General features: G+C 37.9%; 1 protein-coding gene across 1 annotated transcript in view; it reads right to left on the minus strand.

Moving 5' to 3' along the window:
• Positions 1 to 16,947, minus strand: part of Kdm7a (lysine demethylase 7A) — a 65,200-nt gene that overhangs the window by 23,473 nt on the left and 24,780 nt on the right. Inside the window, exons 4-10 of the mRNA XM_029478640.1 lie at positions 11,253 to 11,377; positions 9,118 to 9,278; positions 6,581 to 6,722; positions 5,936 to 6,122; positions 4,621 to 4,783; positions 2,367 to 2,454; positions 804 to 910 (exon numbers count right to left, since the gene is read on the minus strand). Coding sequence (XP_029334500.1) covers positions 804 to 910; positions 2,367 to 2,454; positions 4,621 to 4,783; positions 5,936 to 6,122; positions 6,581 to 6,722; positions 9,118 to 9,278; positions 11,253 to 11,377 — 973 coding nt within the window. The remainder of the gene's footprint in view (positions 1 to 803; positions 911 to 2,366; positions 2,455 to 4,620; positions 4,784 to 5,935; positions 6,123 to 6,580; positions 6,723 to 9,117; positions 9,279 to 11,252; positions 11,378 to 16,947) is intronic.

Below are 16,947 nucleotides of genomic sequence, written 5' to 3' on the forward strand. Positions count from 1 at the left end.
CTATACAGAGAAACCCTGTCTCGAAAAACAAAAAACAAAACACAAAACAAAACAAAAAACACCCTGAAGAGCTGCCTACCTCTGCCTCCTAAGTGCTAGGGTTAAAGGCATGCACTACCATGCCTATCCCCCACCCCTCTAATTATTTAGGCAAATATTTAAGAACAAGTGTTAGGTAATAACAAACTACACATTAGAGAGCAAAACACTAAAATGTGTGCAGGCCACTCATCCACTAAATGAAACGATTATTTCCCAGTAATAGGAAGGGGTTATTATATTCTAAATATTCTGACTTAGTGGTTCTCAACCTGTGGATCATAACCCCTTTGGGGTCAAATGACCCTTTTAACAGTGTGGTATATCAGATATTTGAATTATGATTCATAACAGTAACAAAAATACAGTTTTTAAGTAGCAACAAAATAATTTTATGATGGGGGTGAGTCGCTACAACATGAGGAAGTATATTAAAGATTGAGAAACACTGCTCTAAGTGCTAAAAAGATTTTTATCAGGGGGAGGGGTAAAATCCATACTTTTAAAAGGGGTTGGGGGGAGCCAGACTAGAGAGATGGCTCAGCAGTTAAAGGAGTGTGTTGCTTTTGCAGAGGACCTCAGTTCAGTTTCCGACACTGTACCCACCCACCCCAAACACACACACGCACACAGGCACACACACACAATTAAAGATAAACACAAAATAATTATAAAATGGATGGTGACATCTAGGAAAAGGTACCCTCAAAGACTCTGCAATCACACATTTCATCACAGAACAGAGTGTGCAAATGACTCATTACCTTTCAAGGTTTCCAGCAAACTTTTGGCTACAAACCAGCATATGGCTTCAAAGAAAGGAAATTTGAAAAGATCTGGTGTTTTTAATCTTTTTTCCATCTCATAACACCTAAATGAATGAAATTTGAAGAACAGTTAATACTGATGTTAGCATTTTAAAAGTTAAATGAAGGTAATCAACTGAAAACAAGCAGGCCATGATAAATAGGCAGGACTGTATATTTACTTAACAACATCACTTTTCGACAAGACCGAACTGTGACCTTACTAAATTTGACAGTCTACCTAAGAATTACATGGGACCAGGTGGTGGTAGTGGTGTACGTCTTTGATCCCAGCACTCAGAGGGCAGAATCAGGCAAATCTCTGGGTTTGAGGCCAGCCTGGTCTTCAGAGTAAGTTCAGGATGGCCAGTACTACACAGAGAAACCCTGACTCGGAAGAAAAGTTACATTGGATATTGTAAAATATCACTTCATTTCCTGGGATTTGTATCCTAATTTTAACAAAGAGATTTTATGATAGTTCCACTAATAAAACAATGTTGAAAATCAGTTAAAAGTCCATATGTTGGGCAACACTGCAATACCCACCAACATTCTCTTTAGGCTCTATTAAGCATTCAGGATCAATACCATACTTGGCAGTAAAGTATAAAGATAAGGACCATAGTTTTTACAATATTGGTCTTCTGTTATAGATTTTATAGCATTATAAAAGTAGTCATCTCTGCTCCAGAAATAGCTCAGGTACAAAATGACTAAAACTTATGACCAAAACAACCTACCATGGATTAAAAGCCTTGTATGTGTAGGAGCCATCATCTCTTTTGCTAACTTCAACAGCAAAAACATTAAGGGCTGCCATGTACACACATAATGGCAGGAGTCACCACATTTGGGGAATCCCAATGATCCATGGCTTCCAAAAGGTACTTCCCCTTTTCTGAGCCATCACTCAGTGTCCATCATGAAGTATTGTTACTGTATGTAATGTGGCTAACAGTATACCCTTTTTGAGTACAGTGAAGGGACAAAGTTAGCACAAGGTCAGCTCTCATCAAAAGGTGAAATAACTGCCTGCATCAAAATATAAAGGTATTTTGACAGCAATCCTGACTTAAGGATTGTTCTAGCTCCATATACCCGAATCTGACTAATTTAATCATTCTCACAATACTAGTTTATAGACAAAGAAAAGTATATTTTATAAAATTTGAAATGTGGGAGCTATCATCATATTGAGCAAGTTATTAATTTTATTTTACATTTGAAAGGATCCTCTAAAATTCCCATTCCTAATCATTCTTCAAGGCCTATCTCCACAGAATCTCAAAATGTATTATACTTTTTTTTCAAGACAGGGTTTCTCTGTGTAGCCCTGGCTGTCCTGGAACTCACTCTGTAGACCAGGCTGGCCTCGAACTCAGAAATTCGCCTGCTTCTGCCTCCCAAGTGCTGGGATTAAAGGTGTGCGCCACCGCGCCCAGCGTGTCGTACTTTTTTAGAATAAGCATAAATGTTCTAATTAGGAACAAACACCCTGTGAGCATTGATGACACAAACCTGAGCTGCATGCCAATGTTGAGGTTGTGCAGAAAGTTACCTCCAAAAGCCATACAGTCCTGAGAAGTGAGCACAGCGTGAATCCACCCTGAAACACACAAAGCAGTGATGCTCCAACCTCGGAACTGAACACATGTTATCTACCTGTGAAATAAATAACTTGAAAACCATTGTCAATTAACTTCATACCCTGGCACTAAAGAAGCTGGTGATTACTATAACTGACTGACTCATTTAAGTACTTATTAAAGGCCAATAACATGCTAGGTTTTGTGCTAAGTCTACTTTTTTTTTTTTTCTAATTTAAAAACAATCACCTTTACAATGTAAGATTTTATTCTGAGGCTAGTCAAATCTGGTTTGAATTAAGAGAACACATTTTCCATTTGAGGAACTACCAAACTTCTTTGTACTTTATGGCTCAAGTATAGTAGTTGGCAGTGTAAATGAATATGCAAGCTATAGACTCTCTGGGCCAACGTTTTTGAGAACAGTGTTCTGGCTTGGATGACCTAATGGTTCTAGGGTTCTAGGTGTTTTGATAGCCTTATAAACCCTAGGGCCATTAGATCATCCAAGCCAGAAGAACACGGCTCTCAAAAATGCTGGCCCAGCTGGGCAGTGGTGGCACATGCCTTTAATCCCAGCATTTGGGAGGCAGAGGCAGCAGGTAGATTACTGAGTTCAAGGCCAGCCTGGCCTACAGAATGAGTTCCAGGACAGTCAGGGCTACACAGAGAAACCCTGTCTCAAAAAACCACTGGCCCGGAGAGTCTATACCCTGCATATTTATTTATCCACACTGCCAACCACCATTATCAATACTTGAGGAATAAAGTACAGAGAAGTTCGGTAGTTCTTCAAAGAATTAAGCACAGGTAAATAATACAACAAAACAATTTTATTTGGTATACACACCAAAGAAATGAAACAAAAACATCTCTATACATAAAAGTTCAAAAAACTAAAGTCACAAAAGTGGAAACAACTCAAATGTTCATCAATTAATGAGTAGAATAAACAAACTATGGTACATCCTGCAAAGGAATACTGTTATGCCAAAAAAGATTGTTGTTCTATGGCATGGATGAGCCTAAGAAATATCTCACAGCTGAGCATGATAGCACATGCCTATCACTTCAGCATTCAGGAGAGGCAAGAGAGTTTCAGCTATACAGTAAGTTCCAGGCCAGCCTGGGCTATATGAGACCCTCTCTCCAAAACTAACCAACCAACGGAACAAACAAACCAACAAAAATCAGAACGGAAGAGATAGAAAAGTAGACAGAGGGAAGAGACTAGACACAAAAGGTTTGAAACATATTAATTGTCAAAATAGGCAAATGCATGCAAAGTATAGTAGCCGTTACCAGTGGGTCAAGGAAGTAGGGAGTGACAGTGTCTGTTAAAAGGTATGGGGTTTCTTTTGAACACAATGAAACCATTCTCCACTTAGATGACATTGATGGTTGTGTGATCGTACTAATCTATTAAAAGTCATTAAATTGTACTATTTAATAGGATGGTGATCAAGTCCTCAAATGAACAAACAAGTAAAAAATTCCTAGTCCTTCTTATTTAAGGACATAAAAGCTACATTCTGAATATATCAAAGCCAAAGTTGGTCTTAATTACAAGCTGACTCCATGTGACTCTCTATCTCTGATCTAGACCAGAGGTGGTTCTGTAGTAACAGGGTCCTAAGTAGAAGGTGTCCAGAAGATGAGAGGGTAAATAAGACAGGGGTCTTGCACAACTTCTGTCTTATGCCAAGGAAGCTTATTAAGAAGTACAACATCTTATGTATACTATTTCCAGAGCAGAAACAGGACAGTCAGCAACAACTATCATACAATGGAACTAAGTTAGCACTAGTCAAATTAGAAGCTAATCAAACAATGTTGCCAAAGGGGAACATAGGGTATCTCAAGAGCTTTGCAGACAGAGCACACAGTGGCCTTGGGACTGATAACTCTAGCCCTGTAAGGTAGGAAGAGTCAGGTTCTCAGGATCCAAAGCAGCTTCCCAAAGTCCCAGCCCCGGGGCCATTACTGGCTCTGCCATGCATGCTGGATTTAGACAGGGAACTTTGTTTCTTTTCAATACATGAGGGCCTCAGGAAAAAGCTCCCAAGGCTCTAATCCCAGGCTATACTGGCTCTGCCAAGCATGTTCTGGGCTTCAGGGATAGCCTTGAATCAGCCCAACCCTCAACAATCAACCATGGGAAGTAGGAGATGAGATTAAAACCTTACCTGTAGGAACAAATAAGGTATGTCCCTGCTTTACCACACATTTGTAGCATTTATCTACTTTATCTCCAAAGAACACCTCACTCTGGGTCACAGATGAACTCCAAGATTCATAGAGTGCCAAATTTTCATTTGTTGGCTTTATCAAATAAAAAATCTTCTCACCCTAGAAGGAAGTAATCATACTACTTTGAAAAAGAAAAGCCAATCTCAGGATGGCCTACATTGGTACAATTTCCCAATGAAAGGATCTAAATTAAATTCAATAAGATTTTAAGTTTAAAAAAAAAAAAGCCACATATCTGATCAGCAGCTAATTCCCTAATCAGCAAGTTCAGAGCAACTAAAACTCCCCCCCCCTCCCCCAACTGATAAAGAGTCAATAATTCTATCACAGGAAGCACTGGAAGGAAGGAAGATAAAGATTAGATAAAGATCCACAAACAGAACTATGTTAACAAGCTCCGGTCATAGCATAATCAGCTCTCAAAATTCACCCTCAGTACCATAAAGATTTTATTGATAACTTATAGTAGATTCAATAGTGATGGAATGTTGTTGCTTTTTAGTGTGTTGTCTCCAGTACATAAGTCATTAGCTATGTGTAATGTAACTAGTGGGAATGAACAACTCAATTTTTAATTATATTAAATTTTAATTATTTAAATCTAGCCACCTAAGCCAAATGTTTATTAGGCAATGTAGTTCTAGATAAAGAGAACAAATAAAAACCAAAAGTTTTAGTCATGTTATAGACATTTGTGGTTTATCCAACTTGTCTCACTCTCATCCTAAGGCCAGAAGCAATTATCACTGTAATTTTGCTCCTTCCTTCTCATCTGGTTCAGAGATTAATGCAAACTGACTAAGGACAAGGGGGTGGGTGGTGAGGGAGAGAGAGACAAAAGGCTAACAGAAACCAACTTAAAATATACAGGCAAAACAGGTATCTAAGTAAAGCACTCAATGACTTTTCTATTACCTGAAATGTAAAAAGAAAGAAAAAAGAAAGAAAGAAAGAAAGAAAGAAAGAGAGAGAGAGAGAGAGAGAGAGAGAGAGAGAGAGAGAGAGAGAGAGAAAGAAAGAAAGAAAGAAAGANAGAGAGAGAGAGAGAGAGAGAGAGAGAGAGAGAAAGAAAGAAAGAAAGAAAGAAAGAAAGAAAGAAAGAAAGAAAGAAAGAAAGAAAGAGTACCAAGGCAGAAAATGTTTAAGAAGCAGAAAAATATTTGAATGTTTACAAGTGTTACATAAAACAAATGAATGTCCCACCAGAAAAATATGGCATGTTTTTATTAATAAGAAATACCCTACTCTTACCCAAAGGACATGGTACCAGACTGAAGTCCCACCAAAGTCAATGTGGAAATCTGTATAGCTATCTTGAACTCCCATTAAGCAGTATTTCTGGACAAAGGGCTTGGGGAAGACTGAATCATCTGGCCAGTAATTTTCCACCCATGAAAGTTTTCTGGCTATATCAGGAACCTCCACCAATTCAGACATTCTTAAAAAAGAAAAAGACATATATACATAGGAACATAATACAAATAAAGGACTTCTTAAAACAATTCTTCCCATGTCACCTAAACCAAACAATTAAATGGAACTCAAGATTAATAAAACTTAAGCATTTAAAGTGAACTTTATGTTGTTGTTCGTCATCGTTGTCACCGTCATGGAGACATGGTTTCATTATGTAGCTCTGTTCTGGAACCAGGCTGGCCTTGAACTCGCAGAGATCCACCTGCCTCTGTATCCTGAGTGCTAGAATTAAAGATGTGTGCCACTATATCCAGCTACATCTTGTTTCTAAATATTTCATAAGCCTGGCAAAGCAAAATTTGGAACACTGCTTCCAAAGGATAACTATAAAAGTCACAATTATGTTTCTTACTAAAATATCATTAAATTACATTTAGCTAAAATTCAGACTTCTCAAGCAAACTGTCCAGAGATACTCACTTTGTATCTGAAAATTCGAGGCTGATCACATTTAGCACTTTTGGTCTGTCAGGATTCATGAAGTATTTAACATAATTGTGAAGTGTCATTTTGCTGTCCGCCTGCCTTGCCACATCAATAACATCTATCACTTTGTCACCACCTGCAGAAAAAATTTACAATCTTACTATTGGCCTTAGAAGTTGCATAAATAGATATTCTAAATAAAAATACTAAAAATCATATTTGCATAGTATGCTAATTAAGTCAATTATAAAACTACACAGAAGTAACACTGACTGTAAAAACAATGTGTTATAAGCCTTCTGAGTGTCAGTGGTTTCTTGTGGGTAGCTTAAAATGACAAAACAAACAAGCAAAAACAGTAAATTGGGATAGGAAAACTGTCCACTGTTTCCTGGGTCTCAGTTTCCTCATGCATAAAAAAGAAGACTGGCATTTCCCTTTCATTTCTATAATGCTAAAGAGTCTAAGTTTTAAAAGGAGAGCACTGAGGGGTCAGTAAACAAGTTTATCAGGACAAATAATTTTGGCCTCACTGGTTGTGTCTTCTAATATTCTCCCTGAAGAGTCTGTGATCATCAAGCAAAAGGCAGTTCATATTAGTGTAGTCTTGCATGCTCACATTTCTGAGTTGTGATCACCTTACAGTGTTCCCTATAAAACTGTAAGATGATGCTTGCAGACCTCTGAGGCACCGCCCTAGGAAACAAAACCCCTTTACAAGGGATTACAGAATGAGTTCAGATGCAAAATATGGCAAGAATTAACTAATCTGAAACAGAACGTAAGTGTTCCATCCTTATGTCAGTGTAACTTCATATATACTAGTAATATTGCCACAGATCCCGTTATCTTCATATAAAACATAATAGTTGTACGACTGTTATTTTAACTGAAGAGCTTTGCAGTGCTACAAGTTAGTCGATAGTACTATGTTCTATTTTCTGAGGAACCACCAGACTGATTTCCAGAGTGGTTGTACCAGCTTGCAATCCCACCAGCAATGGAGGAGTGTTCCTCTATCTCCCTATCCTCACCAACATCTGTTGTCATCTGAGTTTTTGATCTTAGCCATTCTGACTGGTATGAGGTAGAATCTCAGGTTGTTTTGATTTGCATTTCCCTGATGACTAAGGATGTTGAACATTTCTTTACGTGCTTTTCTCAGCCATTCCATACTCCTCAGTTGACAATTCTTTGTTTAGCTCTGTACCCCATTTTTAATATTTGTTTCTCAGGAGTCTAACTTTTAGAATTCTTTGTATACATTGGATATTAGACCTCTATTGGATATAGGGTTGGTAAAGAGCTCTTTCCAATCTGTTGGTTGCCGTTTTGCCCTATTGACAGTGTCCTTTGCCTTACAGAAGTTTTGCAATTTTATGAGGTCTCATTTGTTGATTGTTGATCAAGGCTCAATGCCCCAGTGTAGAGAAATGCCAGGGCAGGGAGGCAGAAGTGGGTGGGTAGGGGAGCACCCTCATAGAAGCAGGAGGAGGGGTATGGGATAGGAGGTACCCAGAGGGGAAATCGGGAAAGGGGATAACATTTGAAATATAAATAAATAAAATGTCCAATAATAAATAAGGAAAATGTAAGAAAAAAAAGTTAGTGGATAAAGTAGTTTGAACAACTTTTCCTATAATTAAATAACTAGATTTACTTATAGGCAGTTAGGTTTCAATTAAATCTAAGCCTTATTTCCTAGTTTATCATATATTTAAATTTAGATGAATGCTGAAGTCAGGGCATTTAGCTGAATTTTTCTAAGTGAAACAGTTATTAGTGAAAATGAATAAAGGGACAGCTTCTTCAATATAACTTGCTGAGGAGAGGAGACAAGAGGTAGTAGTGAACCCACAATTTTGAGACAAGGTGGCTTTGATTTCTGATTCTCAAATAACAGCTATTTTTTTGTTACCAAATGGCATATACATATGGTTAACTCTAAACTTTACAGTGTGCATAAATGAAAGGAATAAAAATCTCAAGGATATGGCAATCTAATTTTTACCTAGTTTCTTACTTTCTTGAGTCTCTAAATTACAAGTCAGTTCAGGTATCATTAAATGGAAATATTCACCAGTCATTAACATAACTACATGTTTGAATTTAATCTTATTTTTTTGTAGCCTCTACTCTAAAAGAGGTCAAGAAGCAGGGTCCAGAAGACTACTACCAAGCTCGGGATTTACCCCAATTCTACAGACACCTTAGAGCCTTTCCAGTCTCTCATGTCTTGGAATCTATGGCTACCCTTCAGTAATGGTTTTCCCTCCAGGAATATCAATTTAACTACTAAAAGAGCAGTAGGAGAAGGCTGACAGAGTAAGCATAGAGAAAATGCTTTGTTCCTTTCTGACCATTGTAGGTCTGTGGAGTTGTTTTCAACAGAAGCACTTCTGACTTTACTTTTCCTGACCCTTATGATGCATCCAGCATGCAGAGCTGATATTTTCCATCCCACAACAAAACTGTTAAGACTAGTAGTTTTACCGTGTTTTTGCAAGTGCTTAGAGGAACCAAGTTCGTACCTACATAACGTTCCACATCCATCACTGAAAAAGCAGGTGAAGGGAGCCTGAGTCCAAGGTCATCTAATTTAGGGACCATAATAGGGACATCAAATCCATGTTTCTCCAGATATCTTTGTGTCAGCTGACTGCCATGCATCTTTACAATGATTTCATCGGCACTAAGAAAACATTAAGAATGAAATGTCACTTTTGTGGATAAGCTGTTTATAAAAGTCCTATTAGGTAATGAGTTAACTCAGAGAAAAGAAGGTGGAAGCATTCGTTTCAGTGGTTCTCAATCTAATTCTCCTCTTTAAAACTTTCACAGAACTCTTAAAGTAAAATTCATGTTTAATTAATAAAACAATAGATCATATAGGAATGGAAAGTGTTAGATGTTACAGAGCGAGGCAAATTATGTATTCATATGAAAAGGTACCTATGATATATATCACAAAAGTAAACTGTGTAATACCATTCATAACACAACCACATTTTAAAGAATTATTCACATACACACAAACATAAATGTTTTGAAGTAGAAAAATATCTTGAAAGACTTACATTATGCCTTACATAGGAAATTATGAAAACCTACTCAATTTATCTTATATACCCTGTATACATCAACTATGTTTAATTCAATAATTATTTTGCTATGATTTAAATAATCAAAAGCTTATGGAGTTAGTTAAAAGGAGCCTTTTAATTAACAGCAATAATAGTTTAGCTATTTGTGATCCTGTTTGTAAGCTATTCTCATCTGGGTTTACCTTGGCAGCAGAGCCATATGGATTACTAAGGGTCTTAATGCTAGTTTTGGAGTCACAAATCTTTGAAATAAGTGAAAGCCATATCTCCTCTCCCTGAAAAAATGTCCGCCCACACAGACACTAATTTGCATAGATGGCTTTTGGGAGAACACAGAACATCTGAGACCTGTAAGTAGGCCCAGACTAAAATCTATGGCTGTGTGAAATAAAAAGAAATAAAACAAAATAAAATAAAGCACTGTCCAGTAAAAAGAAAAACAAGCAAACTGGTAACTGATAGCTTGAGAACAAAATACCACCACCACCACCACCCAAGATAGGGTTTCTCTGTAGCAGTTGTGATTGTCCTGGAACTCTGTAGACCAGGCTGGCCTCAAACTTACCTACATCTACCTCCTAAGTGCTGGGATTAAAGGCAGCCACCAATCTTGGCCCAAGAACAAGACTCTTAATTCAACAAAAATCACCTGGACACACTGTTTTGTGGGGTTTTCTTGTTTGGTTGGATGGGTTTGTTTGTTTTTGTTTTTTTTGTTGTTGTTGTTGTTGTTGTTTTGGCCTCACCCAACCTGAGGGGAGGCAAATGTGGAAGGTGGATGGTTTTTCATCATGATTCCGTTTAAGGTGGTGAACAGAGCAGAGAAATCATAAAGACAGTGGAAAAATAGAAGGGTTTTTATTGCAAAACCTGAAAGAAAATTCCGTAATAGGCTGAACATGATACTGTGATTTAAATTTAAATTTTGCTTCCTCTCTTTAACAAGCTAAGATATGATCTTGTATAAAAGCCTATTAAGCATTATCTCTTTAAATAGATGTCAGGCAGCGAGTGGGAAATGATCTCAATTAGCATGATTAAATGCTTTCTAATGCTTTCTGACTCTCGTTTAGCTTAGACAACTCAGATATATTCCATTATTTTTCAGAATCAAAGAGCTCAGTCCTGATGCCATCAGAGGCTAAGCAATGACCATGAATGCTTCTGGTGGGCCCAAGGCCCGGACAGCCAATACAATGATCTGAGAAAAACAGACACAAAACAGGAAAAGGTCAGAAGAAAAACAGCAGTTGCATTATCAGAAGGAATCAGAAACTTTGAACTGATCCAAATTAGTGTGTTTCAAGTCCTGGGATGAGTATTTTTACAGTGTGCATACATATAGCAGTGTGCATACATATAGCAGAAGCTCCACCAATCTAACCTTAGTTACTCCTATCCCCTGGAATGTCCTATTATTCTTTATTTCCTTTACAGACAAAAAGTGGACAGCTGACACCAATGGCATGGTGCCACGGAAATTTGAAAAGACCACTTTAGATAATGCCACTGTATCAGCCAATGCTGTTAAATATTGTTTAAGCCAAAACAAGATTCCATACCTTGGGAAGACTCGAGAACGTAGTTCTTTAACAAAGGCCCTAGTTCCAGCTTGAACAGGTTTGGAGCCATCATCCACTTCTGTGTAGTCATGCCTGTGCCAGTTCCTCCTCTTCTTCACTGAATTTACAGAAAGTCAGAAAAAAAGAAACATGTTTGCTAACTGGCAATATTATGTACTGTCTAATTGTTATAGTCTACATAATCAGAAGTTAACAACTGTAGGCACAATGGAAACACTCAAGTGTTTTAATGCATTCCCAGCCCACAAAAGAAAATTTTACCAAAGCTAATGCTGTAATTATAACTAACTGAGGGTTTTTAAAAGCCTGATCATTTCATTCAAAATAACTTAAAAATTAAATCAAAGACTTTAAAGCAGCAAATTAAGTTTTTTATTTACTCACATTTAACCACACTATACTAATTATTTAAAATGAACTTTTATTAAAACATCAAGTCGGGCTGGAGATGGCTCAGCAGGTAAGAGCATTGACTGCCCTTCCAGAGGTCCTGAGTTCAATTTCCAGCAACCACATGGTGGCTCACAGTCATCTGTAATGGGATCTGATGCCTTCTTCTGGTGTGTCTGAAGACAGCTACAGTGTACTCATACATAAAATAAATAAATAATTCTTTTTTAAAAAAACAACAACAACATCAAATCATACTATGATTAACCACATCTTCCAAACTATCTACTCAGGATAAGACATTTGATCACACATCAAAAATCTATTCTAACAGCATAGCACCATTCTCTTTTATGTAAAGATTTAGTATCCATATTGCACATATATACTGACACAAAGAACAGAGAAGAGCTCACCAAGACATAATTAAAGCAAGGCATGGTGGGCACATAACCACAATTTATGAAACACTGGGAACAAACCCTGGACTTCTTGCATGCTGTAAGTTATTTCAAATGCTTCCCTTACCAAGATCCTAACACTGAATACACACATCTAGTAACCGTCACAGACATACCCAACAGATGTAGAAATCAGGGTTATTTATTATGTAAGAGTCTAAAGACTCCCAAGTAACTTTCTGGGACTAGATCTTCAATAAAGAAAATCTAAGTCCTACTCCACCCCACTTAAAAATGCAAGAAAACTTTTGAATTACAGTTGAATCTGCATAAGAAATTCCACTAAGATATCCTTTGTGTGTCATTTTTTTTTCTCATTTGAAACCATTCATACAATGGCTAGAGAGATGGCTCAGCAGTTAAGAAAACTTACTGCTCTTACAGAGCCTTAGAATTCAGCTCCCTCCACCTACATCTGGTGTATCTCTGATGCCCTCTCCTGGTTTCCTCAGGCACCCATACATGTGCACATAAGAATACACACACACACACACACACACACACACACACACACACACACAAACCACACACAGAAGTAGAAACAAATCTTTAAAACCAGTCCTACAATTCAAGAGCATCTTATTGTAGGTTTTCCTCTATTATACATAGACATAAAACTTTTATTTTCTTTTATTTTCATCTGGTATCACATGTTTTTATACTGATTATTTTCTTGTTTTATGAACATTTTTCCCTATCACATGTTCAAAAGCAAATTAGAAACAGCAAACAACTTTAATATGTAGATGTGCCATGTTTTAATTATATTTTTTTTCTTCTTAAGCACAATGGTGGTTTGAATGAGAATGACTCCCAGAAGCTAATATACTTGAATACTTAGTCACGAGTTAGTGGACTGCTTGCAGGGATTAGTAAGTGTTGCCTTTGGCCCCACCCCTCACTGGCTACAGCATTTGGGAGAGTGGGCCACAATTCACCCCGGCAGCACACTAGAGCTGGCCCTTGGGGCAGGCAGTATGGGCTGAGTGAAGGAGAGCTGGCCTTGCTCCTCATCTGGGCATAAAAGCTGGCATGGGCACAGGAGAGCTGGCAGGCTGACCAACTCAGTTTCCACCCAGACCCAGATCCAGGGCTCTGAGTTGGCCCACCCCAACATCTACCCCATCTTGAACTCCTGGAGTATATGAAGGGGCCAGTCCTGCAGATCCAAAGCTGTAGGATCTCTATGACAACAGAGAATATACAAGAAGAGTCCCAGTTGAGGATCTAGTATTGATAGTGTAGCAAAAGCCAGAGGCTTCAAACCAGACCAATGACTCATGGCAATGAACATTGCAAGTGAAGCTGTTTGGGCAAAAGGAATACTGTGTGACACGCTGCAGCTTCCAACGCAAGATGGGTTTGTTCTGTTTTGTTTTTCTCTTTTTTTATTTTTATTTTTTGTTTTTATTGAGGGGGAAAGTTGCAGGTGTGGATGGCAGCTATGGGGAGATGAGTGGCATTGGGGGGAATGATGTAAAAATTCACAAAGAATCAATAAAACATTTTTTTTTAAAAAACTGTGGGGGGAAAGTATGGCCTTGTTGGATGAGCTGTGTCACTGAGGGGCAAGCTTTGAGGTTCCAGAAGAGTCTGCAATTTACTCGCTCCTTATGGTTTGTCAAGATGTGAGCCCTCAGCTGTTCCTTTGTTCTGTCATTGTGGGCTCTAACCCCTTTGAATCTATAAGTCAAATTAAACACTTAAGTTTAAAATTAAAATTAAAAATTTAAGTTGCCTTGGTTATAGTGTTTCATCAGAGCAACAGAAAAATAATTAAGACAAGCACATCATTTGTTCTTAATCTTTCTTCATATAACATTGTGGTTAACAGTCAAGAACATAAATCTGTTTCTGTGATTAATTCCTCAAGTTAAACTTCCAGAAATGCTAAAAGAAACTGATGATTTGACTGAAAATAGTTCCCAGTGGCTCATATATTTAAATAGTTGGTCCCCAGTTGGTGGCTGTTGGGATGGATTAGACGGTACGGTCCTGTTGGAGGTGTGTCACTGGTGACCAGCTTGAGGTGTCAAGCCTCCCACCATTCCCAGTACACTCTCTCTGCCTCCTGTTTGTAGATAGAATTATGAGCTCAGCAGCTGTTCCAGTCACCCGCCACCATGGCCACGCCTTCTCTCGGTCTTAACAAACTCTAACACTCTGGATCCATAAACCCAATTAAATCCTTCTTTTATAAGTTGCCTTGGTCATAGAATTTCATCACAGCAACAACAACAACAAAAACAAAAACACAAACAGCATTATTTTAAGGATACTTATACATTGTAGAACTGCCTCAAGGAAAGTGGGCATAATTTTAGAAGTCCTAGCACACTTGCTAAAAAAATTACACAGACCATAATGGATCACAACTTGCACTTTGAATAAAAATGTTTCAGAGATGCTTTACATTCCTACCATACAGGCAGTGGCTTAGCTCAAGGCTGTGTGCTCCTCAGATATCATTTAAAAAACAAAACAACACAAAAGCTGTCTGTCTGCTAAGTGAACTATGATATTGCTCCCCCGCCCTCCACTTGAGACGGAGTCTCTCTAACATACTATTGGCATTCCTTGAACTCACCATGCAGACCAGGATGCTCTTGTACAGAGATCCACCTGCCTCTGCCTCTGCCTCCCAAGTGCTGGGGTTAAAGACATATGCCACCATGCCCAGCTAAATGCTCCTTTTAATCTTTGTAGAGCACATTAATCAGTAAGGTGTACTCAGTTTATGCCTTGATAGCTATGGTCCAAACTACAGCTCTGACAAGTAACTACACAAGATTTAATTAGATAATTTACCTTGTATCTCATAAAATATTGTTGCACATATTGAAGGAGGTAACACAGGTCAAATACTTATTCACTGTAGCACCCAGCCTATAATAGCCTGCTAAAATACTATTAACTTCCTTTAATGTGCTGACCTATAGAGTAAGAGAAACATGCAATTGTCCTATTTGGCCAACAAGCTTGAAATATAAAATTGCCACTACAACAGCTGACTGAATTTTATTTTAGAGGAAGCAGTGAAGGAGTAGTAAACTATTGTCACAGTAAAGTAGTAGTCACAGGGAAAGGGGAGCAAATGTCTGCCTCGGCTGCGTGTGCCTGAGGAGTACACAGAATATATATTCAAATGCTGAGCAGCTTTCTGCTTTAAAATAAGGTTCTTAACAACTGGGAAGTATAGTCTCATTCACCTGATTGTATATTATAATGTCTCAATTGTATCTATAATAAAGACATCTGTGATATTCTGACAGGAACAAGAAACCCTAAATACCAAGAAACATTTAATAGCAGAGGGAAGGAATTAAAAGAAATTACGCAAGTTGAAGTGGAGGAAGAAGTGGGGGAGAGGGTGACCCTTAAATCAAAACAAAACAGATGACTACATCTTGGTCGTCTTCCCTCTGAGTACTCAAAGTTGGATGTTTGCCCAGAAGATGGACAATGTCTGGTATGAAGGTCTTCAAAGAGAAGAGGGACTTTAAGGGCCAAGTAATAGGCAAACATCTCTCTAAAGCATCTTTATTCAAAGTGCAAGTTGTGATCCATTATGGCCTGTGTAATCAATTTAGCAAGTGTGCTAGAATTTCTAAAAGATGACATCATATAGGAAAAATAGAGTGTATCCCTTGAGTAGTACTGCCCCTTAGTAACTCAGTACTTCATATAAATAAAATTCAAATCATTTCATTTGAGGAATAGATAATTGAATTTTACACCAAAACTAATATAAAATTTAGTTCTGTTCCACCTGAAATAATAATGTATTATTTACTTCTTCCCAAGTTATTCTTGATCAAAACTTATATACAACATACATCAGTGCTACAAGCACTTGCTACAAGTAAGATTCATATAAACAATCCTACAAGGTGCATTAAATTAAAGGTTTATATTGTATATTACAAAAACAGATCACTTGTATTTGACAAACTATTCGTATGTATTTCTACATCTTAAATTCCTAGGTCTCTTATAAAGAGATTAAGACAATTATTAGTATTTCTTAAAGCGATCAGGCTAATTGTTACTAAATCTCTTTTCATATAACAAAATTTCTATATGAGGCAAAACTCCATATTCAAAATTAAGAGGCTGTAGATTACCTACATCCTACCCATAGTTTATCTAAGTATCCTCAGTCAAAGATTCCTTCTTGTTCTGTATGTTTTTGAGACAGAGTCTCACTATGCAGCCCTGGGCTGGCCTGTAACTCCTAGTAAGACCAGGCTGTCCTTGAACTCACATAGATGTGTCTGCCTCTGCCTTCCAAGTACTGGAAAGGGAAGCTGGGGAGACAGGCTTTGATGATTTGGGTGCTGGAAATTTTTTTTAATTCTTTTTTTTTTTTTTAAGAATTATTTCTTTCTTTTATGTATATGAATACACCATTGCTCTCTTCGACATACCAGTAGAGGGCATCAGATCCCATTACATGGTTGTGAGCCACTATGTGGTTGCTGGGAATTGAACTCAGGACCTGTGGAAGAGCAGTCAGTGCTCTTAATCACTGAGCCATCTCTCCAGCCCACTGGATGCTGGAAATTAAAGTCTGAGCTTTAGCCTTTAATGGTTGCACTCTAGCCCTCCTAGTTTTAAGATAACAAAGTCTACAGTTTTCCTTTAATTTTCTGAACACAAAAATTATATTTTGCGGTCGGGCGTGGTGGTGCACGCCTTTAATCCCGGCACTTGGGAGGCAGAGGTAGGCGGATTTCTGGGTTGGAGGCCAGCCTGGTCTACAAAGTGAGTTCCAGGACAGCCAGGGCGATACAGAGAAACCCTGTCTCAAAACAAACAAAAAA

Source organism: Mus caroli, chromosome 6, assembly GCF_900094665.2.
Source record: "Mus caroli chromosome 6, CAROLI_EIJ_v1.1, whole genome shotgun sequence".
In the NCBI taxonomy this organism is placed as follows: Eukaryota; Metazoa; Chordata; class Mammalia; order Rodentia; family Muridae; genus Mus; species Mus caroli.